Source organism: Betta splendens, chromosome 17 (assembly GCF_900634795.4).
Source record: "Betta splendens chromosome 17, fBetSpl5.4, whole genome shotgun sequence".
NCBI classification, from domain to species: Eukaryota; Metazoa; Chordata; class Actinopteri; order Anabantiformes; family Osphronemidae; genus Betta; species Betta splendens.
Window position 1 is genome coordinate 11173821 of NC_040897.2, and position 22989 is coordinate 11196809.

The 22989-nt window shown below is 44.9% G+C and overlaps 1 protein-coding gene across 3 annotated transcripts in view; it reads left to right on the forward strand.

Annotated features, from left to right (window-relative positions):
- The window catches only part of agap3 (ArfGAP with GTPase domain, ankyrin repeat and PH domain 3), an 85057-nt gene extending 66021 nt beyond the window's left edge, over nt 1-19036 (forward strand). For all 3 annotated transcript variants that reach the window (XM_029132377.3, XM_055503691.1, XM_029132376.3), the window contains exons 13-18: nt 66-215; nt 6801-6955; nt 7358-7448; nt 7682-7904; nt 15778-16033; nt 16123-19036. In XM_029132377.3, the coding sequence (XP_028988210.1) occupies nt 66-215; nt 6801-6955; nt 7358-7448; nt 7682-7904; nt 15778-16033; nt 16123-16347 (1100 nt within the window). In that variant the 3' untranslated portion in view covers nt 16348-19036. The remainder of the gene's footprint in view (nt 1-65; nt 216-6800; nt 6956-7357; nt 7449-7681; nt 7905-15777; nt 16034-16122) is intronic.
- The last annotated feature ends 3953 nt before the right edge of the window (nt 19037-22989 follow it).

Genomic DNA, 22989 nt, shown 5'->3' on the forward strand with positions numbered 1-22989 from the left:
ATGATCCCACAGACTATGAATCAAGTATAACCTTAAAAACGCGAGCCTTCCCGTGTCTCTTTCAGCCAACGGAATGAGCGACTCCTCCTGCGCGGGCAACGCCACCAGCCCCAAACTCGAGCCCCCGCCGTCGCCGCACGCCAACCGCAAGAAGCACCGGCGGAAAAAGAGCACGGGCATCGCCAAGCCGGACGGCGTGTCTGCAGGCAACGAAGGTATTATTACGGGTTATTCACTTATACCAGAACAAGCAGAGACACCTTTCAGGAGCCACGTAGGCGGCGAAACGCGCACAGAGTCACTTCCTGTTGTGCAAGTATAAAACAGACTATTAAAGAAGTGTGTAGACAGTTAAGCTACCAGTTTGCATCTATTAACCTACTTATTTCATTGGGGTCTGTCCATGAGGTGGGTAAAGGTGAGCAGTGCTGAGCCGCCGTGCTGCCTCCTGCAGCGTCCGCCCTCACAGCCCCCGTCTCTTCTGGCCCTCCTCAGCGGGGGAGTGGCAGTCGGCTCTCCACCCAATTAATAATGATTCTCCAGCCCAGTGATGAATGGACTGGCCTAATTGGATGGCATTGTGAAAACACTGAGGCGCATTTCAGAGGCCATAAAACTGATGTCACTTGAGTGCGATGATCAATCAACATGATTGATACGCTGGATAACAACAACAATGGCATTGACGCCTCCTGAATGAGGCTTAGCATTTATAATCATTATACTTTTTTTATCATGGTGTCTGACAGATTCTCTTTAAAGTGTGAATGGGTCTGTTGACCACATTGTTGTTCAGAGTGAACATCATCAGCATCTCGGCGATAAGTGGGGCTGTTGTATTGTTTGGGTCCAATGGTGTCACATCCACATCTGAGGGGGTGATCAGTACTTCACGCCTGAAATATTCCACATTAGGCGACCTATTTTTATTACGCATCACGATTGTTTTTATGTTTGTTACCTTTATAATCATCTCGTGGCAGAAACGCGCATCTCCATTAAAGCCTGGACCAAACGGTACCGGTTCTCCCATTATTCCCGGACTTTCTGAGAGCCTTAGGCGCGATCAGGCCAGAGGAGGCAGATTACGAATGTTCTTCACGACATCAAACCAGCACGTTGTTTCCCGTCGTCCTCATTGTTCTCCCCCGACGTTTTCTATTAGCATCAACTTGTCTGTTCTGCTGAATGCGCGGCGATACAGACGTATCACTTAAATATTGGATTCACCCAAGTCTGAGAAGTGAGTTGTGTCTCCCGTTGAAAGAAGAGGAGCGAGAGGAGAGGTGGGATCCTTGAATAAATTGCTATCAGTTTATCTCATTTACGGGGCAATCAGAAGCGTGCAACGCGGGCTGAAATTGAATTTTAGTAGTTTTGAAGCATCATAAATCAAAACAGCATGAGTATCTTAAGGTGAAAAATCATTTTGGTCAACATGGGACGTGTGGGATGCAGAAGGGAGAGACCGTTGCTGCAGCATCGCTTCCAAGCTCTTCTATACGAGCGCTGGCTGTTTTAAACCCACAGGTTGCAAAATGTGTTCATAATCAATTATGAAGATCTTAATGACTAACAGCAGTTGCATGCGAAATGACTGAGATCGCATCCAGCCTTTGTAAAGTGCATTTAAACGCCTTTAAATTCAAATCGAATCTCTTTCAACTCTGTGCAAAGTGAGATTCATTCCAGATCAATCTCCTGTTATTTGCATAGTCTGTGAAACGTCTCCGGTGTGTAACCTCCACAACGGACACAGTCCTAATATTCCACGCGCTGTCAGAGCCGCGCGGCGTAATGAACTTCTCATGTGCTTAAAGAATGACGCAGGGCGCACGGCGAGGCGGCTGACAGCCCCGTAATGTGTTTCCCAGCAGCCGCCCGGCGACGAGCTCGCTCGGTGTGTCGCTCGCCATAAACCCACTGGAAAATCGATGGCCGATAAGGAGTTGTGTTCGGGGGGAGCCGCCTCTGATTAATGCAGACTGTCAGGCAGCATCATTAATGTATTTCTCTTTTAAGGAAAGTGTATCAAATGCTCACGGGTTCGGGGGGGTTTGAGCTCGTCCGAGTAGGCGTACGGATGAACGTATTTACTCACGATAAGGTTAAAGATATGATGAGAGGGAGCAGGCGCGAATTAAATAAAGTTTCATCAGACTTTACTTGCATATTTGTGTGAGACCTAAGAAGAATCTAAGAGGAACTCTGTATTTTACTCTTCTCATCTTAAATTGGTTAATCAGTTTAATTGGGAGTTCAACAATAGCTTTAAATCAACAATGAGGTTGTTTCACTATTCGAAGTGATGATTTGAAGTGATCCTTCACCGGATTTTATCAGCAATTAGACGAAGATGGGGACAAATAATTTTTATGTTTAGAGAAGTGGAGGCAAATATGTTGATTACATCTGCCTTTATGATCAGCCTTTAGTAGGACTGAACCCATATATGCTCCTGTAAGCGTGTGCAGGTCTGATAGTAATTAGCATGTTGGAGCTTCAGTTGCTTGTCAGGTCGACGAGTAGTCATGCTGTCACATGGGAAATATCGTTTCTGATCGATCGATAGGAAATAATAATAATATAAGGGCAGTGATGAATTTGGGTGATTTAGCTAAAAATATCAGTAATGGTAACATCTAAATTAGTGACAGTGCTCTCTGTCCAGACGTATGAGGGGTATTTTTCAAATTTTCCTCCACACCCACTTAGAGACTAGCTTTTCTCTGCTCTTAGATTCAGCTGCCAAACGCTGCATTAGAACATCTGGTCCCCGACTCGTCTGCAGATCGACTGGAACAACTTAATCCCGTATCCCATTGTCCTGCACCTTGGTAAACTAAGGGTTAATATCCTCTGGAGTCCAGCTGAGGATTAGGAAATGGAGGTTTAACTGCCTGTGCTAATGGTGGGTGTTTATCTCAATACTTTGTTTTGTCACTCCCTGACTTGCTCTCATTTCCCAAAGCTGTCCCTGGAGCCTCCACTCTTGTAATGGCTTAGCTTTCTGAGCACCACGGTGTGGAAGGAAAGGAATAACAAGATTCTCATTTGGGCTCTATACACACTGCCCACAGATACATGTATAATTGGTCCTGTTTCCATTCTGCTCTGTTGTTAAATGCAGTAGCTATTAAGGTAGTGCTGTTGGTGCTGATTTCATGTGTTTGTTTATTGTAGGAAGGTGTGCTCCTCGTGTGTCTGGGCGCCTGTGTTTGTGTGTCAGATAGATAAAGAGTGCGCTCCGTCTCTCTCTCCCTCCCTGCTCTCTTCTTTCTGAGTTTGGTCGTGGTTCCCCTGGGGCCCCTGTTGCAGTAATGGCCTGCTCCTGATTGCTCTGATACAGGTTAGGAATATTGGCTTTAATGATGTGTAAAATGAGCAAGCAGTGCCTGTGACATTTACAGATGGCACCGCCTTGGCCTGTTCTTCCCAACTGCTCGTTAATTCACGGGAACGGCAAGCACTTCTTTAAGTGACTGCCTGATGCATGCATGCGACGCACCGCGCGGCCCCGACGCCCGCTCGCCTCGCGCGCCGCAGCCGTTCAGGGGTTAAGAAAAAAAAACATAAAAAAAAAAACGGAGTCCTCAAGCGTAAGAGCTGTTTGCCAAACCCGCTCCGAGGGGATCATCACACTGGTTTCCAGAGGTTACGCGAGGCGCTTAGACGGGATGGGAGACGGCACAGCTGGGTCCAAACCCGCCCCCCGCGGAGATCGTCTCGTCCACAGTTCCTGGACGAGGCATCAGCTGCACACGAACAGCAACAGAGGCATCGCCGTCCTCCTCTGTCTGCTGCTGGTTCAAGTCCCGGGTCAGGAAAGCGACGCGTGCGTTATTGCAACCATTGTGATAATTGCCCAGTGTGACACCACCAATACTGCCCGCGATTGAGACTGTAACCATGGCAACGGCTCTTGGACGGGACCGGTCCAGGTGGCGATTCTAGGGGTCATGAGAGGGTATGAAGCATCATATGTGTCAGAGGGCTTGATGAATTCTATGGGATCCACCTATTGGGCCACACAATTGACATTTTGGAATAAAAATGAGGAAAGTGAGCTTTTAAATAGTTTATTTTTATTCTATAATAAATGAAGTGTTTGCATTAAATTTAAACATGTTTAAAGAGTCAAGTTTAGTGTTTGAGTGAAGAGGGTGAGTTTGCTTTTCATGTCTAAAATTCTCATTTGATGATTTTAGCCTGTTGCTAAATTTATTATTCTGAACATTGGGTTATTTTCTGCATTGGGAGACGTAGTAGGAAAAAGTAGCATCTTTGAACTTAAGTCCAGTACGTTTTATCTTGGAGCACACACTTGCAGCACATTTCGCCATCGAGCATCTGATGAGCATCTGTAGCTGAGAGGTGAGGTTTTATGATGCATGCAGAAGTCGGGACTGAGTGTATCTTGATCTGTTCCTTCCTCTTTGTAGCTCTATGGCCATTACGCTCTAATTTCCTTCTTATTACAGCATGTTAATTAAGGAAAATCATATCTGGCTCATTCTTCACACTTGGCTCCTCCATCTGCTTTGAATTGGGCTTCTTCCCTGTCCGCCCACCGGCAGGGCTGCGTTAATTTATTTCTAATTGGCGCGAACTTGTTGATCGGGCACTCACAGATAGATGTGGTCAGGAGGTTAATGCTGGTGTTAATGTGACAAGGTGATGGTTCCTGCGCCGGCCATTTGCTTACTGCAGCCGCTGAATAATAACGGCAGCACTAATGGCCCCTTTACAAGCTCATCATGGCAGGTGCTGTAGGATAGCAGCCATACCTTTGACACATGGTTCATGCTTAGATTTACTGTGTGTGAAATGAACACTTTGACCTCAGCATCGCGCCTACATGGAGCAGAATTAGTTTTGTGCTGCTGGAGCCGAATTGCCGCACTGGACGGCATTAAAAAGTAATATGAGCGTGTTGGAGGTGCATGTAATGACAATAACCGGCGCACACACACTCCCGCTGCACACGCTGCTCTGTCTCTTTAGTGGCTACTGTACGTCTCACAGGTACATTACTATGCATGGAGAATTAGATTTGTTTTCCCTTGTATACTCATCAGTTTAAGAAATCAGCCATCCGTCGCTTTTTTAATCTCCATAATGAAAGTGTTTTAATGCCTCCAATTTATTGCCTGGGCAGCCAACAGAATAATTAGCTTTGTTCAGGTTTTTTAAAAAGATGAAAACACAAGTACAACAACCTTTGAGTCTAAGAAGCACAAATTATAATCGCATGCATTAGCAATTCAACCTGAAGGTATATTGGACAGAAAAAAATTGAGTCCTTTTCTGTGTTTTTCAATTAATCAAGTTTTTTAATTTTCCTTTCATATTTTTGGCTTTACTGTCACTTTTAGGCTTCTTTAATTTGGCCTTTTGTTTTTCCATCAAATGAAGTTTTATGTTTTAATCCCTGCTAGCGTTGGAACGTGTCACGCCCACAGCGTGTCTTTTTTTTTCTCCCACCGTAAGTATAAATGAATAGGGTTCCAAGTCTCCATTGATTCTTTGTGACCTGTAGTCGATTCCGCAAACTAAATCAGATAATTGAAGTCGGTGTCAAGCTAATTGGATTATTGCTTTCCCCCCGAAGAGATGGAGCTGCTCCGCAGCACGGGAATCGCAACATTAGTGGCATCCGTCAAACACCTTTCATTTACCAGCGCAGGCCAAATTGATTCTAAATATTATTTCTTTGATTATGTGATTTCTGAGTGCCACCGTTTTGTAACTTGTTCGGAGTTAATTTAATATGAAATTACCTCTTCACACATCAAATGTCAAAGTGAATTACAGTAAAAGTCTAAATATATTTGTGCAATAAAACCTTTGCTGGGGATAAATTACAATTTCATAATTAATACTGCACGTTAATAGCATATCAGCAGAACTATTTCCAGCGTAGTTGATCAAACCTACACAGTTAAAACCATTTCCCCTTGTGTCTTCTTGCCTCAAGTCCTCCAAACATGGTTTATGCAAATGAGATGACTATTTGCATAGACATAATTGGGTAATTACAAATCATTTGGCTATGTGCTCAAGCATGTGCAGAGACCAGAGATGTTGCACTAGTCACGTTGTACAGTACGGAGTTAATGAATTGCTCCTGAACAGCAGCCGCATTACAGCATGTGTCGGAACATATGTCGCGTCAGACCTCGCGTTTCCAAACGACAGGTGACATTTTCATAAATCTTAGTTACACACGAGGACGGATGGAAAAACGAGGCTCTGCTGAGTCACAGTTAGCGAGACCGTGGAAGGTAAATGGTTCTGCATTGAATCAAGAAACTATAATACAGGAGAACTTGGTGCTGTAGAAATCCTCACATCTGTAAATTGTTCGATTGGCAGGTGCTCAATAGTGGGAAAAAAAAAATGTTTTCGAGGCATCACCCAACAAAACGGCGCGGTGCCAGAAATGGCTTGGATGTTGCTGAGTTTAACAGAAAGCTGTTCTGTGGCGCATCTGTGCACGGACGGGCCTCAATCGCTGAGCGGTGCCTGAGTTGCACAGCCGTTCGTGGATGTTGCATCGCTTCAGTGTTGACAGCTGCTCACTTTGCACCATATAGATGTAAAACGTGAGGAAGCGTTGCTGCGTTGCTGCTGACCCGGTTTCTCATCCCCAGAACCCTGGCTTTCTAACAGAATGAGCCCAAGGATTATTGGTTTTTATTGTTGTCGACTAAAGCCGCTCACACCAACACACACAATCCAGCCACATTCCTTTGCATCGTGTGTTAAGTGTTAATTTACTGTTTATTTTGGTTCTCCAGAGCAAGAGGACTCGTTTGAGTTCATCATCGTGTCGCTGACGGGTCAGACGTGGAACTTTGAAGCGTCCACATACGAGGAGAGGGAGCTGTGGGTCCAAGCAATCGAGAGCCAGATCTTCGCCAGCCTGCAGTCATGCGAGAGCATAAAGAACAAGGTAGGTGGTGTAAGATGAGGCCGCGGCGCTGCCACTTGGCTGCATTCCCCCCTTTTTCCCCTTCTTTGGAACCTTTTATCGGTCGCTCCACCTCCTGCATCTCTCTTCCTCAACTTCAAGCTGTCACACGTGGGAGGCTGGCAGACAGGTGCACCGCAGTGTGGGGGATCTCTTATTGGAACTGACAGACATCAGAAAAGGAGCACGGCTTGTGTCAGCATGCTGGAGACACTCGGCCTCATTTTCATATTCATATTTCTTTCTGCCTCAGTCTTTTTTTTTTTTTTTGCCCCTACCTCCCCTCCCCTCGCTGCTTGTCTAGTCCAGTTATAATTGTTTGCCTTCTCTTACTCTTGCACTGATTAGTTGCTCCTCGTGTATTCTTTTCCTCGTCCCTCACAGTCTCGGTTAGGCAGCCAAAGTGATGCGATGGCCATCCAGTCCATACGAAACGTGAGGGGCAACAGCTTCTGTGTGGACTGCGATGCACCCAGTGAGTATAAAGCTTCACCACAAGCTGCCAGTGTATGTTTCATAATATTTGTACAGATGTAGATATAATTATAATTACAATATGTTGAAGTGGTAGTTTTTATTTAATAAAATATGTCAAATCTGATAAGTAGCACTTATCTGGTGCCTTGCTCAATGGCAGTAGGAGTAGGTGGAGTTTCCCTTTTATGAGTCAGTTCTAATTCCTGTCATGACGATCCCCTGTTCATACAGATCCAGACTGGGCCAGTTTGAACCTGGGAGCGCTAATGTGCATCGAGTGCTCGGGCATCCACAGGAACCTGGGCACCCACCTGTCCCGGGTCCGGTCCCTGGACCTGGACGACTGGCCGGTGGAGCTGAGCACGGTGATGACCGCCATCGGCAACGCGATGGCCAACAGCGTGTGGGAGGGCGCGCTGGAGGGCTACAGCAAGCCGGGGAGCGACTGCACCAGGTTAGCGCCGCTGCAAAACAAAGGTGCTGCCTAATGAAGCAGACAGAGATTATAGAGTGAGACGCCGGCTCCATTAGCCGCCGTTTATTAGTCATCTACATTTCAGCGCAGGCTTTTCACAACACAAATCGCCCCATAAGAAGAGCCAGGGGTCCGTGGATAGTCTATTAAGGCAGCGTGAGGCCCTCCTGTACACACTGATCACATCGCAGTACGACGGTGCTTACTGTAGATGACATCACAGGATCCGTTGTCCTGAAACTCATAGTTCATGAGACGAGGGGGGGGGGCATCGTTTTGCACTCGCCTGATAAATGTCCTGACTAGTTTCACATCCATCAAGGTTGTCACTCGGCACGTAAGTGACAATCAGGAGAAGACTCTCATGATCGGAAAACCTCTTCCAGATCAGCTCCAGAGCTTTGCTACCGATGATCTGTGTTTAATTAATAAGTCATATCTCTAAAGTGACTGGGAACCAGTTCAGGTTGTCTTCTAACGTAAATCTTTTCCATCCTTAAAAAAATGAATCTGACATTATATTCTGCCACTTACCTCGCGCTGGCCTGGCCTAACTTTCCCATTCCCGCTCCTCTGAGGTTCCCAGATCTGGTAGGAGGATTGTTTATCTCTCCGTGACAGGTGAGGCCTAGCGTCCCAGTCTGACTAATGACCTGCTGTGTGGCTGTGCAGGTAATTAAGCGCACCATTATGGCTAAACCCCACCCAAGAGCCAGGCCCTCGGGCCTCAAGCTGCCCTGTCACATATCCATCACACCGGGCCGGGTCATCACTCTGTCTGTCACAGCAAAGACTGTCTGTAGGCTCTCCCTGGTGGCATTAGACTGTTTTAACATCACAGCTTTGAAACTTTAAGAAAAGTGACAAACCAACAGAAAAACATTGGCACTTACTTTTTCTACTGCTAGCGCCGATGCTGATTCAGCTACTAAATATAATACAGAAAGGTATGGCAGAGGACTGTTGACATAAAACCATTTTAATAAAGAAAACCTATTTTAAACTTGGAAGACCAAGTTGAGACATGAGAAAACTTCCCTTTAAAAATAACCGTGATCACTGTTTTAATGCACATACGAGGATCCGACAGACGAGGACAATTTGCCCTTTTATGGGGTTAGAAACATTTCAAAATAAAATGTCAAAATTTGATACTGCAGCACTGCCAAAATAATCACACTGAGCTGCTTGATTTATTTGGGGAGCGTTTAAAACCATTTCAAAACAGGCTGATCTGTATTAGGTTTAGTTGCACCTGAACCCTTTTCATTGTTGACGGTCTCGGGCCTTTTCCTCCTGAATCCATCCTCCGCTCTTCGGCCAGTTCACAACTGAATGATGGCCTACAGTTATTTATTGAATAGTATCAGTGCTAAAGTGCTCCACTGTGGCCTTGATGAAAGATTATTGATGTTGATTCCTCTCCCTACCACTGTCAGTCCCACGTCGCCTCGGGCAGGGAGGTTTTTCATTGTCTAAAAAATCCGATCTTCTCCTGCAGCAGCGTCTCCATTAGTTTTTACTGTCAAACGATAAATCTAATTTGCAGCATAACTAATCCTCAGACAAAAAGCAGCTTTTGTTGATATTATTTATGGCCACTGGTTATTGAAATGCTGATGACTGTGTGGCTGGTAGAAAAACGTGGCCTTTCAGGGTAACACATGGTATCCGATATTTTTAGTAGTGAGACATGAATAATAACTTAATAGGATGTACTTGAATTCTTCCGACACAATGGATCCTCACCTGCCTCTCCTTCACATGAGAGCATTTTAATTGTGTCATACCTGTGACATGCAGCAGCTTTGCGATGGCACCTCGACAGGCCGCATGTGGCTTCCGACTCCCGCTAAACATTAGTGACACCTAATCTAAACGATTCAGTAAGTACCTGAATATCAAGCCAGTGTCTGATTGAATGTCTCCTGCAAGACTAGTTTTGCCTTTTGCATTTTTGAAATTGAACTTAAAAGCATTCGTCCACAAGATTGGTTTAGCTTATGATATTCTGGATCAGAGGAAATCACAATATATTAATTTGCTGCATGCTGATGCACACTGCAACACAGGATGCGTGGTTCTATGTACATGTGCATAGATGTCATATGATTGTCTGCTTTCAAGAAAACACATCCCCTGGTTAGTAACTAAGGGCTCTATTATAAGCCAATACAATCATCACTAGTGTTTTTTAAAGTCGTTATAAATCTTTCAATTCAGTGCATTTAGTTTTTTTTTTTTTTTTTTTAGATGGACAGTCTCAGCCTTTTTCTTTGGTAATGATGCATTATTTTTGCTTCCCGATGGTCTGCGGTGCAGAAAGTTAATCATTCATAAAAATGTAATCATCTATTCCACATTTACATTAACTTTTAGCTAATAAGATTTGCATGTTGTCCATTTGCAACGGGTACGAGGTCAGATGGTCCAACAACTAGAGGGTTTTTTCACAGCGTGACAACTTATGAAACATCGATGGAGTCACTGGCGACAATTTACAACCCATTTAGGACGCTTAATTAGAAAGTAATACCACATGAAAGAGTCATATGTTGCGTGGCTACAGTTACATGTGTGATCATAAATTAGCGGAAGCTCGGGATGGCGGCTGATTTGTGCAGTCAGCATATTGGAGGGGAGTTGTTCTTTTAATTAGCACCTGGGAGTCATTGTGTTTTGCGCGTCACCTCTAATTGCTCGGCACCTCGGCGATAGAAACCGCCGCAGACTGTTTTGACGGATGCAGTGGGGGAGGTCCGGCGCCCGGCGCTGCCCTCATCTTCCGCTGGCACACAAACACACACACACACAGACACCGGTTCTCATTTGGGGGGGGGGGGATGTCCCGGAGCGTGGACGGATGTGGACGGCTATCCCTCACCGGCGCGGGCCTCTCACTGTCACCCTCTGTGGGCTCCGCGCCGCCCTCGGCCACATGCAGGTAATAGCTCTGATGAGAGCCCTCCACTTTGTTTCAGAAATAATTTGCCACTCCTGCCGCCTGCAGGGGCTGCGTGGTAATAAAAATGAATCACACCGCTAACCTCTCCAAACCCGGCCCCGGTGCCTGTCTTAACCCCTTCCACTCTGGCGCGTTATCCCCCCTCAACAACATCAGTGCTGCAGCCGCGAGAGAATCTGGATTCGGGGTTTGTCCACGGCGGTCCCTGTCCTCCGCGCTGCTCGCCAAGACGCAGAGCAAAGCTTCCTGGGTAATCGCAGGTTAGACAGACTCTCAGAAGAGCTTTTAGAACAGTCGGCCTTGCCAGGAGCCCTCGTGGAGGAAGAGTAATTAATTAGGACAAATGAATGACTGGGTCTTCCCAAGTCCTCTCTCTCTCTAAATGAAACCCACAGGTCAGTAATTAGCCCTGTGTGGGAGAAGTGGTACCGCAGTCACTAATTGCCCACATGCCACCGGGTTTCAGAGCCAGGTACAGTACATGTAGAAGCAGGGCCGAGTCATTATGGCTCCGTCTACACACTTAACCGTGTGATTTGGCTTCGTATTGTTAGCGTTGCAAATCGCTACAATGGCAGAATGTCCGGCGCCGCGAACGACAAAGAAACCTCCACCGCTCGTTTATTTGCGGAACGTTTAAAGGCGCGTCCGTACGCGAAGCAGGCTGCGTACGCAACCGGGGCGAGTGGCATTGTCCCCTCAGCTTTGTGTGCGAGCCGAGGGTTCAGCGGGGGTTAACAGCGTGAGCATTTAAGGGTGTTAGTCTCGCTGGCACAAAAACACAGCCACTCCATCACGAGGAGTCTGACAACCTCATTAATGTCACAATATATTCAACTCATCCCTCTGCCGGCCTACGGCACCCAGATGCTCTCATATTATCCTCTCAATAGATCTTAACCTTTAGAATTCTGGTCAACAGTTCGGGCCAAACGAGTGGCATCCATTCCTCTTGTAAAAATATTTGCCTCCATTCTTGTGCAGCTGCTGCTCTCAGAGCGGAGCGTACCGTGTCCACACTGTACCCACCAGGCCATAGGGGTCCTTATTTAGCACTTTCTGCTGCCGCGTTTACTGTGCTGCCCCTTCATTTCTCGCCCTTAGCAACCTTTGATGCTCTGGGGCCCAGCTTTCTTTCCCTGTTGTGTGCTCTCTTCTTCTTCTTTTTTTTTTTGCTTCATCTCTGTCGTTTCCCTTTCAGCCCCCTCTCTATCTTTCTGCTGCCGTCCCTCTTCCCCGCTCTCTGCCTCTTCCCTCCCCTTGGTTTGTGGAAGTGAAGCTGCTGGCTGCATGAGAATCAGTCCTATACAAGCTGCACACCCCCCACACCTCAAGCTGGTCACATACACCCCCCCCCCCCCCCCCCCCCACTCCAACCCACCAATACCACCATTTCTCCTCTTCAGTGCATCTATTTGATGTGTCCACAGTGACTTTGGGTGCTTAGGGAAGAGTAGGAGGAGCCGTCAAGGCTTTGATTGTTTAGGAGGTCTCAGTATGTGTTTGAAAGATGGGCTGGTGGTGGGACGGACATCCCTCTCTTCCTATGGACCAGTGCACCTTTATTGCAGGCGGTCAGAGTGGTCGTTTTGTGGCCGCTCCACCGAAGGCTCCGCCCCCTCTGTCTCAGTTTCCCTGCCATGCCTATAAATTCCCGTTGGCTTTTGTCTTTCAGGCTTGACTAATTATCCTTGTTTGTCCCTCTTTATTTGAATTCAGTCATGTGTTCTTGACTCCGTGGGCTGGGTTTAGGAGAATCATTCCGCCATTTGCCACTTAATTAAGTCAGAGTCGGGATCCATTGCTCAACGGAGAGCTGAAGGGACAGAGCTCTAATAGAATTATAAAAGAGGCCTTTCTCTGCTGTTAAGGCTGCCTTTATCTAGGTGGACTCTGCATAGGCAAATGAAAGGGGACACCAGGAGTCCCGTTTCCACTTTAGACCCTGTAAGCATTTTGATGTTTGTTCAAGATTTCATTCAAATAAACCCCAGTGAAAGAAAGTTAGAAAGCTGCGAGATTATTCTGAACGGTGGAGGAAGTTTGTCGTCAAGTAGCTACGGCTCTTAGTTTAATAGGCTCTAGCATTTTTATTGGGAATTTTGAGCTCCCCTGTGTCTCCTCAGCAACAGAGATATTTAGAACAAGTATGCGTCCGAGCCTGGGTGGGGAAATTAGTGTCTGGTTGGAGCGTATGTCTGTATGTGTGTGTGTGTGTGTATAAGTATCCATCGCATCAGTTTCCAAAATAACCCCTCAAGCTATGAACATTCGCTCTCATACCTCCCCTCTGGCTTTGTCCTGGAGCTTTGACATGCTAAATCCGCTGATTTTATTTTTCTTCCTCCTGTGGTGAGGAAGTGTCCTTTTCAAGGGTCTCAGTTTCCCCCCTGACTGTCTAAACCCTACCTCTGTTTGGATTGTTTTTCTATTTCAAACAAAAGACAGAGGCGGGATTACTATTTCACTTCCTTTCACACTCTGTCTTTCAAGTGGCACCAGCTGGGTTTTTTTTAATAAAACCACTGCCTTGCTTCTTTTTTTTTCTTTTTTTTTTTTTTTTTTTTTAAGTGGACCGCCTAAAAAGAACCATGATTGAATTTAGATCGGTGACTGAGGCCCTTTTTCTGCAGGTCTTCGGGGCTGATTTTGTCGCGGAGGCTAACAAAGTGTCCTCAGGGCTCCTTTCTGAGATGTTGACGTCTTCTTAATGGCTCTCCTCAGCCTTTTTGTTTCACATGTTGGTGCTAACTTTCTGCCTCATTTAGCTCATATCAATTCACTGGACTCCACAGATTCAGAATGTTATTCATGCTCTGGCTTCTTGAAACAAACTTTGGACAACAGATGCTTAGGTCTTTATTAAGGTTTGTATATTTTACCCCGAGGATTACATCAGAGGTTTCAGACGAACCAAATCCTTCTTGGAAGTAAAACAAGGACACTCGCTTTCAAAGGATCTCCCCCAAAATAAGAGGGGATGGCAGGACAGCCTCTTCCTGTTCTGAGCGGTCTTAATGGTTCTAGGGCCATTTGATTTGCTAACAGGCTTATCCACACATAATGACGGAGTAGGGATTGATTGAGGTCTTACACCATAAAACTCAGAGCTGCTGCAATTGCCTGTCATTAGGGCTGTATTGTTGCTCACATAATACGCTCATTCTAAAGATTTAGTTATGGTATAGCAGGGCAACTTTCTCTGCCAGGTCTTCTTCCAGGTCGTAGCAGGAATATACCCGTATGCTGGTAGCAGTAATAGCGCCGCCAGTACTTAAAGATGTGGGTTAAGTTGTTTTATGAGCTTCCAGTGGTGTTTTGCAGTTAATCAGTCTGTGCTCAGCTGCTGATAAAGCCTCTTCCATCACAGCTTTAACTCCCGTAGTTGGGGCCAGTGCCAGGCTCCTCTGTGCAAGACGAACTGCTCGGTGTATTGAGCCCGGCAGCTGACATATGAGTCTGAAAATGGTTGCTGTCTGTGGTGAGTTGGCAGCCTTGACATCTAGCCGCTAAGGTCGTAATAGAGGTGGGTGACTAATGTTGAACTGGTTTCAACAGCTGCGATAATTGTAAATTAGCTTCACGTGGATATGATTAAAGGTCAGTTATAGCTAAATTGTCATTTTCCTTTACTTTTCTGAAGATGTTTTTTTTTTTTTTACGCCGTGATCGTTTTACTCACAATTAGCCCTATCTTGTCAATATTACCAGGGTAAAAATTGAGTTCCAATGTGTATCCATTGTAGTTTAATTTAAATTATTCCTAACATTTAGAACACTATGCTATATAATATAAGAAAACAGATTAACACTTTAATTATATATCATGATTTAAGAGTTGACAGCTTTTCTGTTGAGTACTGATTAAGTTTTCACTGTGATTATGATAAAATAGGATTGAAGTAAATTAGCCTGTCAGTGTGTACATGCTGCTGAGCTTTGGCCCATTGATAGAGAGTCCCACGAGGCCCTTGTCACTCCAGCCGGCGTCGCTGCTTTAACTTATCCCTACAAACCTTCTCCTCTCTGTCACTCACCCATAAATCCAAACAACGGCCTTTTTCCGCTCGCCTTATCACGGCGACTGACAGGGTCACTGGGTTAGTGCCACACTGGGCATGCTCAGTCATTCATGTATTGATATTGATTTTTCCCCCCCTCTTTCTGATTTGGACAGTTTGTATGTGGACAGAGAATGAAAGGGAGGGGGTCAAGATAGAGAGCAGTAGATAGAATTCTGCCTGGCGATAGTGGACGGAGCACTCCCCTCGGCCTATTCTCTGTTGCCGGCTGAAGTAAAAAAGGCCCACGTCCCCACCGTCCCTCTCTGGCTGCCATTCAGCCCCATCGATCTGACTCGGGGCCCAGCCACCCCAAGGGAGACTGGGGCTCTGAGACACACTGCCTCTTTTGTGGAGGGGATCCTCCGGTTCAGACTGACAGCCGACAGCGCTGATAAAAAAACATGCCCCCCCTCCTTCCTGTATTGTCCACAGAAGACATGCTGTTCAAGATGTGTAACCTTTAGAAAGCCGGCCAGGCTCTAACCGTCTTGCTGTCGACTGTAATCGCTAGGAAGTGGAATAATGCCCAAAGCGTCATACCCTTTGGCATTCTCACATCTCCAGCCCATCTCACTGCATTATGTCCCACTGATAGTAGGGGCTAGTGGCTTTTTTGTGCAGCAATAATTTAGAAATGTCACTTCACACTGGTGAGCCAATTACTGTAATACTTCCCTTGTGTGTGTACAGCATTTCGTTTCCTGCTGCTTTTAAACTCTGGGATTTGCATTGAGCGTTGTTGCACCTTGGGCAGGCCACTGCTCGTAGCATCATATTTGTCCCCGCCTGACCTGTAGCATCCGTGTCATCTTCTCCTCTCCAGGGAAGAGAAGGAGCGCTGGATCCGAGCCAAGTATGAGCAGAAGCTGTTCCTGGTGGGGCTGCCCCAGTCCGACGTACCCCTGGGGCAACAGCTGCTGAGGGCAGTGGTGGAGGATGACCTGAGGTTGGTGGTGTTGCTGTTGGCCCACGGCACCAAGGAGGAGGTTAACGAGACCTACGGGGACGGAGACGGACGCACCGCCCTGCACCTCTCCTGCGCTATGGCCAATGTGGTCATTACACAGCTGCTCATCTGGGTGAGTTGGCTGACTGTGAGGTGGATAGACATCGCTCCCATTGGCATTTAATGTATGTGATGTGGTGTTTTTATTCTTTCCTTCCACAGTATGGCGTGGACGTGAAGAGTCGGGACGCTCGCGGGCAGACGCCGCTGTCCTACGCTCGGCAAGCTAGGAGCCAGGAGTGTGGCGACATCTTGGTCCAACATGGCTGCCCCAACGAGCCAGGCAGCCTGACTTCTGTGCCCACGCCCAACATGAGCCGCCGCAACCCCAACATCAACAACAACAATGCCCAGTGTGAGCTTAACCGCAGCATCAGTATCATGTAGGACGCCGAAAGCAGCTGCAGACAAGCATATAAAACCCAGAACCCAGCTCCTGTCTCTTTCCAGTACTTCCTCCTCTGTTTCACACTGTGTAACCCAGAATCAGTACCGATAGAAACACATGAGGAGCAACGGACCTACTGTTAATGTTCCACTGTGCTGAAAGACGTGGGTGTTTGCTGTTCGGACATTGTACACTGCTTGTTTTATATTCAAATTTTTTATTTGTTGTCATTTTTAAATTCATTCAATCTTGGTCTGAAATGATCATGATCAGCTTTAAGCTTCTTGTTTTTAAGCGTCAACCAAACAAATGACTTACTTTGGCATTCGTACCTACCCTACGAAAAGCATTTCCTTAATGTGTGAACATTTCCTTTTATGTCTTCCCCCCTTCTGCAACTTGAGCTGATTTTATAATGAGCATGAATGAGAAACTTCCCTCAAATTTCCAGGCTTAAGTGCACTAACATAAAACTGTGAGGAATAGTTTTACAAGTGACAAACCACTGATGTGGGAATGAAGCTCAATCTTCCACAATATCAGGGGCTGTTACAACTTTAGTAATGATGCATGTCTTCAGCACAGCTATCAAACTCTTGACATACTATTCATATACAAAGGCAAAAGCAATTATAGCCGAACAGTCCAAATGATTTAGATACTTAATTCACGTTGTCATAAAGGCGTTGATTGCTGAATTCCTATCGGGTGAATTGTAGTCATTTCCTTCACCGCCTTACTGTGATCCTTGAGCAAAAAGTGTCCGTGAATATAAAGGAATTAAGGGGGATAATGTTTTACGTCCACTGATCCACGTGGCTTTGTAAGTGTGTCTCCCTAATCAGATTTCATTCAAATATGACGTTTGATTGAATCTAGTGAAATTATGCCGTGATGACGTCTTAGCTGGACTAATTTTCTGATTGACTAGATTGTGTTGATAATTATTTGAGACAGATTCACACAGTTTTAAGCCATAAGCGTACTGGAAAACCCATTTACCTCCTGTGGCCAAAGGCTGTAAAATTGGTACCCACTCGAGCATTTCTTCTATTGTTGCTGTGATGTACATAAATGGTACCGTGTGTGTGTATGTGTGTGCATCCGTACATACTGTACAATACGTGCGTGCTTACGTCTTCGTCTGTGACCGTGTGCGGCAGACTGCGAGTGGGCATTTCTGCTCGGGAACATTGGAGAAAGGACGTTGGTGAGACGACGAACACCTGCAGTGACGACTTGGATCATAACTGTGTTTTAATGTACAGACCTCTGTAAAAGTAGTTCTTGTTCCTTCACAGTATCCCTTATGGGCACAGTTTTGACCTTTAGAGCCAATAAAAACCTTAAGAACCTGTCAGGCCAAAAGCAGGGCGCTCATGAAACGTGTTCAAGTGACTGACGTCTAGGGAATAAAATAAAAAATAAAAAACTAAAGGGTTTATAGAGGGAAGTATACTTAGTTTGACTCATTTTGCTTTAATTCATATGTACAGTTCATTCATTTATAGTAAATAGGTCAGAAATAAATATGGGTGAAGTTCTACAGTGTATTTAGCCATTTTAAGGTTTTAAACCATCTTGATTTTGAGTTTACAATGGCAGGATGTATGTTTACAGAGCAGGCTGTTAACTTGGTACCTTAAATATTGTTTTTATTTTGTTGCTTAACAGTGTTTGTGTTTTCACAGTCGCCAAATAACAAATATATGGGCTAAATGTTAAAGGGAAAATTTGACATGGTAGGAAAATGTACTTACCCGATTTTTGGCCAGAAGTGTGATGATGGAAACTGTTTTTTGTGGAGCTGGATTACCCTGTCTTAACTTAGCCTAGCCTAGCCTAGCAAACACCCCGCAGTTCCTTATGTCAAGACAATTCCTTATTTTGTGTTGTACAAATTAACAAACCACGTACATGACTTGTTAGCTTTAAACATAAGAAGAGAATTTTTTACTTTGGAAAGAGCCCAGCTGTTTCCTCTCTGATTCCAGCTTCATGCTAAGCTAAGCTACCTAGCCACGCTCCCATATATGACAGTGGTGTTAATATCCTCCATTTTCATTTTCCTACAATGTCAAACTATTCTTTACAGACACTACACAGCAAACCACAAATGTACCCGGAAACCTTGAAATGTACTCGTACTGTACAGTTTTACTGGCCTTATTTCTCATGTCTCATTGTAATAAGCATAGTGTTACTGAAAAGAGTTCAACGTGTACAGTGATTACCCAGACCTTTCTTTACATACTGTAGATGAAATAACACTAGAAACCTGCCTGTCTTTCCCCAAACACAACATGAAGTGTACATATTAGCTTGATGCTTTTATCTGAAGACGAGCTCCTAGAAGCGAACGGAACTGGTTTTAGGTTCCCTCGACCCTGGAACCATATTTTGATAAGTTGTTTTCGTTTCTACTTAGGCATATATTTAAGGTACTTCTGTTTGGTCTCTACATTAACTGACCATCTTTGGTACTTGTGTATAATGATGTACATTTGACATATTTATAATGCAGTATGTAAATATTCTTTTTTGTTCAGTTTTGTTCAAGTTAATTTTCCTATTGTAAGTCTTTTTACGTTCAGAACGTGAAACAAGGCAGAAGCTACAGAGTAACTTGTTGTATGCTTGGATGCTTGGCTAACTGTTGACCTATTAATAAACACTCAAATAAATTGATGTAGCCTTCCCTGGATTTGGGGAACTCTGCATTTGTTTTGTAGGTGTGTGTGTGTGAGGGGGGGTTCATTCATTATCCATCACATTGACCTGACCTGCTAATGCCGGACAGATGAGGTGAGAGTTTCAAAATAAAGGTCGCTACGGTTGGATTTTACAAACGCTCCGATTTCATCTCGTACCGTTTTACATGTTTCTCCATCAAACCTCGCAGTGAATTTGCTGCAGTGTCAATGTGTGGCCGACACGACTCCACCAAGCGTGGTTTGAGGTAAGTAAAGCATCCTCTCCACTTCCTGCTTGTGGGACCCCCAGCAGCTGCTGAAAGGGGATTAGGATAAAGACTCGGGCTTAGTGTCAGGTAGCACAACACCGTGGAGAAAAGTGAAAGGTCTCTGTGTTCAGAGGAGTCAAGCCTTCACTAATCCACTTCTTATTTCCTGCTAATCTTGTCTCAGCATATCTTCATCCCCTTCCTCTCTCTGTTGGTTGGCATTGTTTGCTCTTCATCACCTGGTTCCTCTTTAGCTTTATCTCATCTCCCTTGGCCCTGGTGTGACATGTTATTCTATGAGCACATTGTTTTCCACCATAAAGACCAGTCTGATTTCTATATTTCTCTGCTTTGAAATGTGTTAAGCTCGTTTAAAGCTAATATATGTGGCCAGTAAGAACCGAAAGCCAAGTTATGACCCAGTTCTTTTAGGTTGATTGCTCTCCCAACCAAGTCACAATCACCCTACATTTAATTTATCCATTTTCTATTTGGCAAAAATTTTAGACTGATGACAGACCTGTTAGTAAATAAGTGTCTGTGTTAGTGCTAAATATGAAGCTAACTGATTTAGCGACAGTTGCAAAACGATGAATTAAGGCAGGTGATATTTTGGGTGATTTTGTTTTACGTGAACACGTTCATACAATATGTACAAAACAAATGTGTCCTGTAATTTATTCCCACGACACACGTTTGTCGCGGTGAGACTCGCACACGCTCGCTCGCTCACGCCGCCGTGTGTTTTGATATTTCATCAGGGCCTGCTAAACAGTGAGGAGGGCTCTCTGCCGCCCACCTCCTCTCAGACAAATTGCCTGCAAGATTGCAGAGGTGGGTCTGAGGCTGATGGATGGCAACACAAAGACCTGACAAGACCATATTTGCAAACATTAAATCCATATTTTCATAACATGTAGGAGCTGCTTGGCCACGGGCCGCCTTAACAGGCTGTTTAGCAAGCAGTTAGCGACGCGCCTGGCAGACACACAAATGTGGCTTTAAGGTGGCACTAAGCTCTAGTTTGTCCTGTTTATTCCTGAGGATTCATTTACTGCTTTCCTCGTCACCTTCTCCACCTCTTAAACTAGTAAATATTTCCCCTCCTTGCTCCTGACCCCCCCCCACCTCCACATCCATTCATCAGCTTCAGTTCCGTCATGTCTGACTACAGCATCCATGCTGCACCCTGCCCTTTCTGACTGCCACTAACCCTCGTCACCCTGCTCATTTCCATATCCTTGAACCTCTCGCTAATCAGCGGATTTGAACGCATCTCTGCCTCGCTGTCTCTCGCGTGCCGCCAACCTGGCTGCTTCGTGCCCGCCGAGCGATCTTCCTCCTCTCTCTCTCTCTCTCTCTCTCTCTCTCTCGCTCTCTCCCCCTCTCTCTCTTTTGTTTTACATAAACGCTCTGTTCTCATCACTCTCTCCCTTTCTCCTCTCCCTTTTCTCTCCCCTTCCCCGTTGGCTTTTGCCTGCATTTCTCTGTTAATTTGCCTGAGAATGCATTAGCTGTAATGAAGGCTGAGGGCCGAGGGAATCCTCCAGGGTTCCATTAATCATCCCCCCTCAGACAGGCAACCTTGATTACAAGTGGCAAGAAATTCATTAGAGCCGGGCCTCTGACAACTCTTATCTCCGCCACTAGATCTGACTCATTAGGCAGCCAAATTAAAGCTATGATGGCCCTGATGAAACTCATCGCTTGTTTATCTTGTGCGATTTGATGCATCTGCCCATACATCACTGTAGCCACGACCGTCCGGACCCTCCCAAGAAGTCAGGCCTCCAGTCGGTGCTGAGCAGCCCGTACACTCACACGAGCAGCCAGTAATGAGGTCCTTCGCTCTACCTCCCTCTCTCACCAGGTGGGAATGCAGAAACGGTTTAATGTCTTTGCTGGAGAACTTCTGATATTTCAATTTGTGATTCAAGTGGCAGAATGGCAGAATGCAGATGGTGTCTTGAGTTTGTGCCTCTCAAGATGTGTCTACAATGGAAGAGACATTATTGAAATCTATGAAGAAATCAGAAACATCACTCACATATACTATAGATCTGTTATTGTGATATCATAATTAATTAGTGTTGTGAAAAGTTAATTTTGGAAAATTTAGCTCAATGAGGTCATGATTTTAGAAACAATAAAAACTGATGATAAAACTGGAATATAACAGCTTCATGATAACGACAAGCCAAGTGGTGTTAGCGAGGACTGTATCATGTCTCCTCGCCATCAACTCCACAAAAACAGCTCATGGAAACTAAAATAGCAGCTGCGCTCTGGCACAAAGTCGTGGAATTGAGCGTCTTTATTAGTCGGCTCCTGAGCCATGATAAAACTTCCACTGCTCCTTCGCGCGGTCGTCACTCCTTGAATCCCCATCCAAGTGCCACAGTCCTGACGTATGAGGTGGACAGTGAAATAAGCCTTACTACTCATGGGTGCCCGGGTCATAACGTGTGTGTTTATGCTCTGAGGTCCAGCTTTTCAGCGTGTGCATCCATGAGAGAGGCTAATAATGTGTATCCTCATGCATTCAGGAGGATTTTCTATGACGCTGCCAACCAAACCACAGAGCTAAATACTGATTTAGGAAAAGGTTTAATTAAATATTAATACTAATAAAATATTTGAAGAATCTTGCCATCATACTTGAGCAGGTGCTGCTGCAGTGGCTCGAGGCCTGGGTCTATTTTGGAAATGGGAGACCAATCACTTTCTGCCATATGAGGTGAGATGAAATTATTCCAATATGAGACTTTTCTGGAAACAGTTCAGAGAATGTGTGTGAGGACAGAATCGGGCATATTTCCTTAAAAACATCCAGCCCTCTTTCCCCTTTCCTGTAACTGGATAGTTATGTGGCCAGACTTGACTCGAGTTCCTGATTATTTTAATATTGATGGTCTATAACTCTACCATACCACATAAACAGACCACATTTATTTCACTAGTCTTGCAAATTCTATCTATCAGCAAAAAGACTTGTATAGCTGAACGGTTTTTAGCTCTACCTCAATCAAAACTACATGTATCTCCACAATTCAAACCTTATTCTGTAACAAGTATATATGAATCTATTTTCTGCTATTTATTTTCAAAAATAAATGTCTGTAATGTTTAGATATTTAAAGACACAGTGCACACTATTCAATAAGGGTTTGTGGTTTAGGATGAGAGGCAACACATTACATTTGTGTTAATTCATTTAAACATCTATGAATCTTAATTTAATCGACTTATAGCAGAATTTCTTATTTAGCTCAACTTTGTCCTGTCGCCCTGCTGCTCTGAAGTGACTGATGGAGAAGTTCATTACAGTGTGTTGAATGTGCTCAGACTAATGAGAATCTATCAGTCTACTTGAGACAACTTGGCCTCCTGAAGAGAAATCAATCAACGCCACCGTTTAAAAAATAACCATCAACATTTGAAGTCCTTTAGTTTCTGTGAGAGAGCGTTGGTGTTAAAAACCTGCGATGCTGCGTTACTGTCAAATTTTAAAATCACAATTAAAAAAAATCTGCAAAATCCCTTTACATTGGGGAATTTAGCAATAGTTCTAACATCAATAACTGTCGTCATAACAATGTTTTTTTTTTTTTGAAAACGGGTTCAGTAACATTAGAATTGTCACCTTCAATATGGAGTCGCTGTCTTTAACCTGCACAGA